The 9459-nt window shown below is 46.4% G+C and overlaps 1 protein-coding gene across 3 annotated transcripts in view; it reads left to right on the plus strand.

The window, feature by feature from the left end:
- Positions 1–9459, plus strand: part of THSD1 (thrombospondin type 1 domain containing 1) — a 29967-nt gene that overhangs the window by 15387 nt on the left and 5121 nt on the right. For all 3 annotated transcript variants that reach the window (XM_075046311.1, XM_075046310.1, XM_075046312.1), the window contains one exon: positions 5230–5388. In XM_075046311.1, the coding sequence (XP_074902412.1) occupies positions 5230–5388 (159 nt within the window). The remainder of the gene's footprint in view (positions 1–5229; positions 5389–9459) is intronic.

Consider the following 9459-nt stretch of genomic DNA (forward strand, 5'->3'; position numbering starts at 1 on the left):
TAAAGAAGGGAAACTCTATGTGTTTCATGACTAAAGCTCATCTAGCTTCATCCTCTAGTGACTGGCTCTTACTCTGCTGCTCTCTGCTAGAGGAGACAGCTGTTCCCTATCCACTGTCTTTCCCCCGCGAAGGTGTTTGCACATCCAGATCATCTCAGTCCTTCCAGATTATCTCAGTGTTCTGTTTAATAAACTGAAGAGATTGAGTCTTTAATTGGAAGGCCTTTTCTTCAGGATTTGATTAATTTTCTGGCTCTCTTTGGCTCCATTTCCATTATTTTAAATGCTCCTTTTTGTTTGATGCCAGGGGTGCCAGCTTTGGGTGCTGCGTTCAGACATCCTCCTCACTGGTGCTGCTTGAGCAGTAGCACTCTCCTTACCCCTACCTCTGCTTTCATTGCACTAATTGCATCAGCTAATTTTGCCATAACTTTTACACAGAAAACTCCTCTTGAGCTGTATTTGTGTATGACCTTTCAGTATGCAGCCTACCATCCTGCAGGTACAATTTGTATTCCTTTTTCCTACATTTAGCATTCTGCTGATTTATGATCTACTTTGCTTCGGTTATCCTAACTTAGCAAGTACCCCACATTGCTCCATACAGCTGCAGTATCTACTTATGTCATCACAGGAGTGACATATTTTCTCAGTAATGGTTTTATATTTATTTTTGTGTCAACTAGGCAAGCATTGTACAGCACTGAGCCTTATACTAATCCCTTTGGAATCTCTCCAAATGCATTCCCACTCGGTGATGGTTTTCTGTTGACAATTGCATATCAAATCTGTCACTCAGCCAGTTCTTACTTCATTTAGCATATGCTCTATTATTATGAAGCAGAGATACTGTCATGTAAAAGATCAAAGCTCCTAAATCATTAAAGTTATCTTCATCCAAATGACAGAGGATGAGATAAAAGAAGATTATTTTGCCACACCCATTTTCCATAGATTAGACATCAATTATATTCCTGACCCTTTGTCAATCCTGCTTTTTACTCCTCAGCCCGGCCAGGTTTAGTACAGCCTGTGGAACAGGAACCTGGCTTGTGTCTGGAGCAGGAAGGAGAAGGTTCCTGGTGGCCCTCAGTGGGCTGGGGCAGCAGGTCTTCCCACCCAGGCCATCAGAGTGTCACAAAAAAGCTTGTGCTATCTAAGACTGTGAATATATCTATTAAAGATGGGGAATATGTCTGTTAAATGTGAGGCAGCACTTGTGCAGCTTTCTGTAGACTCCAACTGGAGAACTTATAAAAAAATAACAGTGAGATGTGAGTCACTTCATTCATCTCAGTGGGGTGTTAACTGTTTCACACAGGTGACTTTCTAGAGAGTCATGCAGCTATTTTTTTCCCCTGTGTTTGACCGGATTATTTGAATGTCTGATGTAGGAAACTCTGTTAGATCATCTTACCCAGCAACAGGCACATTGCAGGTTGATTCTTTTCAACGCTTTATCCTGTGCTTTGCTCATCTGGGATTTAAGTGTCCCTAGCAGTGAGACTTCTGGGAGGAGTGAGCAGAGTATCTGGGCATCAGGCAGGGATATACAACTTCCATCAAGTTTTTGCTCCCTGAATAAGACTGTATGAATCAGACCTGCCTATCTGTAGGAAAATCTGGGAACCAATTTGCTCTGTTGCCTGAATCTGTACCTGGCTTGCATTTATTTAGAAACAGGCAGATGCAGGGTATCCGTGTATGGTAGGGCTGGTTTGTGCCCCATCCTCTTCTCCTGTGTCAGTGAATGCTTCATCTCCACACTCCCAGCATTTTAGGAACAACTCAGATGTTACAGACTTACTGGGATAGCGCTTACCTTCTGAAAAAAAAATTTTTAGGCCATGCCGCTGCAATTCTTGAAGATGCCTGTTTGTGGGGAAAAGACTGTAATTTGCCCAGGTGGAGTCTAGGGTTTTTTCCTTTAAAGAGAACCTAGTCTTTTCATTGTCCAAATTAGTAACCTGTTGGAGCATGCCACCATTTCAGTGCATCCAGGCTTCATTTCCATGGAAATAGAGAAACTCGGAACAGGTGAGAAGGGTGTTTTCCCAGGTCTTGTCCAAACACCGGTACAATGTGTGTACACCCAGTCTCAGGACCTAAAAACTGATCTCAACTGCAATCCCCCAGGCTAGGGTAGGTGTTTACATGAGCCTGTAAATAATGAGTGATTTTGTCCGGTATCACTGGTCTTGTTGAAGTGCTTAGGTCTATCATGTGCATCAGGCTGGAAGGATGATGCTGAGCATCCCTCGCTGACTGCGCTGTTGGATAGCACTGCCTTCTCAAAGTCTTATGAATGCAGAAATTTGAGGGGAGATATTTATGCAGAGCAACAATTAACACAGTTAATTGCATTTATCTTTCATGTTGGCAGATCTGCCAACTGTCAGCTATTTCAAACTAACTCATCAGTTAGATGTCTTCACGTTGATAATTGATTCCTCAATTGTACGTGAAAAAATTCACACTTATTAGAGTTAGTTTGCAGTGCATGCCTTCTGGTTTTTCCCCTGGTGCTTTGGATCTGTTTGTCTTACATGGAGGTTAATCATTTCATTTCCTTGGGGGAGAATAAACTGTGCTTCATTTTCTTTTACATTCTGGTAATTGCAGAAGGTTGCAGAGCAAGTTGCAGGAGTTTAAATCTCCCGTCTTTCATGGGAGCTGGAGCATTTCATGCTCTCCTGCTGCTTAAGGTGCATATTCTTAGCCCCAGAGCTATGGATGCCAAGTGTTTGCTAAGGAACTCTGTGCCCTCAGCTGAAGCCAAAGTCAGTGAAAAGTGCCCCGGAGCAATGGGCGCATCATAGGTTTGATGTCAAAGTTAGAAATCCTAAATGCTTGTACACTGAAGCCCACAGACGTCAATGCGGAGGCTGCTGAGCACTCTCCACTATCACCAGTGTTAGCACTGGAGGCAACCAGAACCTTTCTGGGTCTGGCTCTGTATCTGACTGTAATTAACAGAAGTTTAAATGAGCAGGGAATGTGGAGAGAGGGAAATGAGCTAGCTCACACAATGGAAATTACGGCAGGGACTCACCAAGCTGCTCACATAAAGTAGTCTACAAGGAGGTAGGTGCTTCTCCAGCTAGTCTGCCTCCCTCTGCCAATGATGAGGAACACTGCTGGAGTCTTTCGTGATACTGATACGAAGAAAAGTGTCATGAGTTCCCCAAATACTGTGATACCATGAAGTCTTTTGGAGGAGAGATCAATGAGCCCTTGACTGACTACTGATTATGGCCATTTTTTTCTTGCTGCCCTCACTAATAGATCTGCTGGCCCGCTGATGTGATTTTGCAGCTGTCCAGGGTCTGTACCTTTGAGGGACTCATTACCGCAACAAACTTCCTCAGTTCCCCCCTCCTTGGCATCCTCTGACTCCTTTTCCTCCTGACACAACACACCATCCAGTCTTGCTCCATTTTGCACTTCACTGGGAACTGGCACGGCTGCAAACTGGAGGAGGAGTGCGAAAGCTCAGCCTGCCTCTGGGCCCCTCTCCCCTGCTGTAGGAGCTCTGCAGCTCCAGAGACAGAGGGGTGAAAACAGAGAGGTGCACAAAGAGCACAAAGTGAAGACAGCCTGGGATCACAGATATCGCAATTCAGTGGCTAACAGCCAGGGAGGTCACTTGGTCTTGCGTGGGCTTACCGCCGCAGCACCACGGGAGTGTCTCGCCATGCCCATCTCTACTCTGCATTAGGCGAGGCAGACGTACGCGAACATGCATGCACACAGATGTGTGTGAGTATGTGTCCATACACGCTTTACAGCCTTGGCTGACCGCACAAGTGTAAGCTCAAAACTTCTGGGCCCCATCCTGTAATGCAGGTGAGTACCTGCTTGCAGGAGAGCAGCCCTGCTGGTTCTATTACGCTGCTCACATTAACGTTATTCTTACTGGTGTGCTTACAAAATTTGTAGGACAAGCCCCAAAGCAGTTAAAATTTCATGTTTATTAAAACACAACCGTATTTATTTTTTTTAGAGACTTTTAAAAATAATAACACACTATGAACAATTCAACAACTGATATAACATGAAATCATAAAGCCATTTCCAGCCATACAACACTGTCAAGTCCTTTGACATCGTAACTTGGTCACTGTTCAGGAGCCTAGGGGCATGCTAGCAGCAAAGCAACTGTGTAATGGAATTAAAGATCATGACCTGTGTTGGCAGTAGCAACACCATAAGTTATTTAAAGGAGCAAACTTTAACAAACCTAATTACTTTTTATTTAGCCGATTTTCCACTTTATCTGTGAGTGGTGAAATGGAGTTAAGTGGTCTATTGTTTTTCTTTCTGGCAGGTTCCAAAACCAGGCCACCAAGTCAACTGACCCATAGGAGGGTCCTCAGGGGTCTTCTCCTTTAAGATTGCACCTGGACTCGTGCGTTAGTTTGGAATTTAAAGTTGTGGTCCTGCTTTCAGTGTCACAACTGTCAGATATGGGCAGGAACGGTCTCCTTCTCTCTCTGGGTTCTTGCTGCTGTAAAGTTTGAGTGTTGAACACCGGATGAGGATGTTGTCAAAGCAAAAGAGTGATTTCATTACACATTAAAAAATGATAATGTTTGAGGTAGTATTAGAACCTGAGTCTGCCTCCACTTAAAATAAATAAATGAACCTGCAAATTTCATCTTGAGTTAATTGCCTGACCATAAGCGATAAAATAATAGGGACCTGTAAGCTGTCAAAGGAATGATTCAATAACACGTTTGTGTGCTGAGAAGATAATAAAGAGAAAAACCAATATTGCTGTTTCATTAGGCCTTGTAGGCTTATCCTCCTTTCACAATCATATAAATCAGGAGTAACTACACTTAAGTAAATGAAGCTATCCTGCTGTAAAAGCACTATTTGTCAGGCAGGAATTGGATGAATATATAAATTACTTACCCATTCCAGAGATTTGTGGATTAATTTCCATTTGCTGTTGTTCCAAGCAGAACCTGCCTGCCAGTCGACTGACTGCTGTGTTGCTGGCTGGCACTGGAGTGGAAAAGGGAAAAGAAAAAGTGGGAGCCTTGCCCCAGACTCTGATGGGAACAGGAGCAGGTCCCTGGATGCTGCTTGCTCTTGTGGTGTTGCCGTTTGCATTGTTTGGTTATTTATTGCTATTTTTCTTAAATAAGAGAAGACAAATGGCTGTGTCTTTAAAGGTAAGGAGGCAGACACATTCCTCATTGCTGTGAGCTTGTGTATTTGCAGAAACGTGGAGCCCGTGGCAGCCCTGGAGCCCCTGCAGCGTCACCTGCGGAGACGGCGTCCGGGAGCGCTTCCGAGAGTGCCTCACCTCCTTGCCGGCAAAACCAGGCTGCGCTGGATTACCGAGGGAGACTTCCTTGTGTTCACTGGAGGAGTGTTTGTGTATGTAGTTCTGCTGTCCTCTTCCCTGTGGTTGACTGTCTGTCCTGGCAAAAGCAAAGGGCTTGTTATTAGAAGGGCTTTGTAAAATGGAAGCATCCGATCTCTCCTTCCGTCGTATTGATTTTGGAGGGGGTTTCACATTCCTGTGGTTGATGGAGTAGGGTGGGAGCCTACATGCATTTGTGGGACAGCTGGAGATAGGGCTCCAAGGCATAAGAAGAAGATTTCTGAATGCTGTGGGTGCCATGGAAGGGGTTTAAAATCTCCAGCATGGCCAGGGAGTGGAGAAGGGCTGAAGGAGAGATCTTGGGGCTAGCAGAACATGTTTGGTACCGAAGGCCAAAGACTCCAGGCAGTAGAAACCTATTAAAAGGTGAAAACCTATTAAAAGAGGGCTGATTCCAGCTGGGACCTGCAGCGTGGGGTCCCCATTCTGGGAGGTTTTTTTGGTGGCAGTGCCAGGTCTCACCCTGCTCCAGCCTGCCACTGCAGTTGGCCAGTGACAGGGCAGGCTGGCTGGTGCTGGTGGGTGGCAAGTGGGTGTGGATACAAGAGACCTGAGCCTGCTGTAAGGCAAGAGGGGGGGTTACAGCAGCCGCATGGCCCCCGGTGAGGCTGGATGAGGCTGTGCCAGCACCATAGTTGCATGCTTGCAGCCAACATGAGGGGAAGGAGAAGTGGCCCCTTTTAATGGGGTGCTGGTGCTCAGTCTATGCAAAACTTTTGCTTCTTGCAAACTCCCAGCTGAAAAGGAGGGTGCTAATGCCAAGGTGCCCCAGAGGTCCATCTGCTCAGAAACTGACTGATCTACAAGCTCCAATCCCTTCATGCCCCACAGGTGCCACAGGGGGCAGGAGTGGGGATGGGAAGGTGCCCAGGGACTGTGCAGGCTCCTAGGCGCTCAGGCTGTAATTTAAGAGATAATTTAAGCTATTACAAAGTGAGCAATGCCTTATCCCTTGCTTTGGGTACTTCCATGCACTTGCTTGTGCTGGCAAAAGTGGAGTGTGGAGAACTGGAATGGAGCCAGCTAAAAAATAGACAGTTTGGGGATGTGGGGAAGTTGTTTATCACATGGCCACTGCAATGCTTGTGCCACTGAAGAGGGAAGGGCAGCAGAGGGGGAGAATGTGTAGCTGGAGCAGGAAGAGGACTCCTTTTTTGATGGAGGTGTTGGCTTGAACCAGCTTCGAGGCATTTGTTGAAAGAATGCCCCAGAAGTATACAGGCAGGACTGAAATGTATTGTGAAGCACTGTAAGAAATGGGTTGGTATTGAACAAAAAGGTCGGGTAAAGGAAAAATACTAAAAATTACATTTTATCAAGTCAGGTATTGCATATTGTCAGTGTTTGTGCAGCACCAGGGCAGTTTTAAGAGCTTGTTGTTAAGGTGTCTGATGTTTTTAATGACTGGAAAATGTGGGCCTTGCGGGTTTGCTTATTTCAGAAAGCTGTGACCGTAAGCAGAGAGGAACAAGTCAGCTGGTTAGGGGCCCAGCTTAAAGCTAATGCCCAGCTCTGGGGCTAGTTGTCTTCTTTATGCCAAACTCTGTCAGACTGCTGGGGGCAGTGATGCCACCAGCGAAATGCAGTGAGGTAGTTGGTGTTTTTCTAAAGCTGACGCTGAGCTGTGCTATTCCGTGCCTCCTGTTACCTGCTGGAGGGGTATTTCCATAAGCACAGTGCTTGGCTTGGCTCCTTGCCTGCCTGTTTGACCCCACTCCTCTGGAGCTCAGGGAGCAGTCCCGGAGCACAGAGCTCCCCGGAGCAGGGTCTGTGTGCACGGAGCATGTGCTGGACGCGTGATTTGGTTGTGCACCTTGCTTTACACGCACAGAAGTGACAGGCCTCTCTGGTGCTTCTCAGAGGTGGCACTCTTTCCACGCAGGTTTGCAACTGTATAAGGCTTATGATGGTTTCCAGAGAGGTCAGCGGTCCTGCGGTGCACAGTAGACATGCCCATGGCAGTCTGGTTGGCGTTACTGACAGTGCTCAGCAGGTCTGGACAATCCTGAAATTCCAGCGGGGTCTCTGGGTTAATAAAGAGGGTTTATGTACAGAAAACCCAGATGCACAGGAAGCCTGCATCTGCACCCATTGCCGTGGGATCATCTGGAGGAACTACCTCACTTCTCTCCTGCCCATGGTTTCTAATCCTTCTGCTCCCACGTCAGGCAGCTTCCTCTACAGAATTGCCTACATGATGTCAGCTCATTGAATCTTAGGTTGCTCGAGAGGTGACACGATGCTGTGGTCTTACAGTGTTCCTCTGCTGTCTGATCTCAGGCTGGGAGTGTCATTCCCCCCACCCCTCAACTGTCCGCTCCTTTCTGAAGCAGGAAAGCTTTTTTTGAGCATAACTATGTTTGCAGTCATTAGTCCAGCAGGTGGAGCAAATGGCTGAATAAACAAAACCAGCACGCAGTCTAGGGGCAGAGGTAGATGAGGTGGAGAGAAGCAAACTTAATTGACTTAAGTCTTGTTTCAAACCTCACTGTTCGCTAGCTGTTAGCTTTCTACTCCAAATGATATAGCACAGTGTGCATTACAGATAGAAAATGGAGTCTTTAGAAAATAGCTGTGAGACTGAGAGATGAGCAGCGAATGACTTGCTCTGCTGTGGTGGTACTGAACAGAGCAAATGCTGGTCCTGCCTTCTCCCCTGGGGTCACTTCCCGCTCAGGCCCCTGGAATGACAGTGCTTCGTGCTCCAGGCATGATGGCATTGGGCTGAATGAATGCAAGTTTTAGGGATCCTCCAAAAGAGACTGAGCAGGCAGTGGTCTCGTTCTTTATGCTGATGTCTCAGAGTGACATGAAGATCAAGGTTAATCCCAAGGCAGGATTTTTCAAAGGTCTTGGGGCTGTCAGGTAGCCCTGAGTCAAAGAAATGGGTCTCCTGCCCACCCAGCACCCTGCATGTCTGTTATCGTAGCAGCATGAGACCTTCTGGCCTGTGTTCATAAGTGCATTTGTGTGTTCTGCACACCTAATAGCTGTGCTACCAGCTCGCTGTTGAATGAGTGTTCTGGATTATGGGAAGTACATGGTGTCTGCTTCTTGTTATTCTGCAGATGCATTTTCTATGGCTGGATCATCACTGTGGTGCAGGCAGGAGCACCTGGCAGGTTGGACTTGACTGTCCATCATCCCAATGGAAGGCTCTGGGTTCTGGATAAAACTAGAGACTGGGAGAAGGTTGTTAAGTGGTTCAGTTCGAGCTCACAGCTTCGTGGTCAGCTCTTGTCAACCACAGCTGAGCAGCCTTGTCTTCCAACAGCATTTTCGTGGCCTTATGAAGCTGATATTTGGCCACAAGAAGTTGGGAAATGGGCACTTTCTAACACTAAAATTAGCTACTGAACCAATTCATCCATCCACCATGCTGTTTTCTGCTCAGGGTTGCCACTGAAATGCTGGAGACCTCGTCCAACAAAAGAATATTAATTTGTCATTGCTTCAACTGTCTGTAGTGTGGTGGAGTGTGCAGGTGAGAGGTTTAAATAGGGCTGTGGCAAGCTCTAAGATGTTCACATTACAGGTTTGCAGGGTATTCTTCCCCGTTTGAAGGCGCATCTCCAGTCCATGACAGAAGTGTCAATACCAGAATGCCAGGGGCACCAGAACAATGGCCTTCCTCTCAGTTAGGAGCCTGCTGTGGAGGGGAGGTTTTGTCCTTTGGGGCTGCAACACCAGGCAGTGGTGGAAGAAGCACACTCAGAGGACTGCTTAGAAAAGTTACAATGCCCCTGCTAGTTGCTGCCTCTCTGCTCTTCAAACTCACTGCAATTTTCACACCCACTTAAGCTATCCTAAAAATAATTTTAAAGTGATACCTGAAGTACTAGCCTGGATTGGGTTATTTTTACCCCTTTTATGGCAGTTTTCACCAGGGGATCTTAATGTATTTCATAAAGGAGGGCAAATATTCTTATCCGGTTTTACATGTATTTAGGAGTGCCTGATGGAAATGGCAGAGCAGGCAAAAGTACTGATTACATTTAAAAGGTCTGTGGGAGCCTTGGTTTAAAGTACATAGATCTGTTCCTGCCAGTTTGAAGTCATCAGTA

This window comes from Buteo buteo, chromosome 14, assembly GCF_964188355.1.
Source record: "Buteo buteo chromosome 14, bButBut1.hap1.1, whole genome shotgun sequence".
Taxonomy (NCBI): domain Eukaryota; kingdom Metazoa; phylum Chordata; class Aves; order Accipitriformes; family Accipitridae; genus Buteo; species Buteo buteo.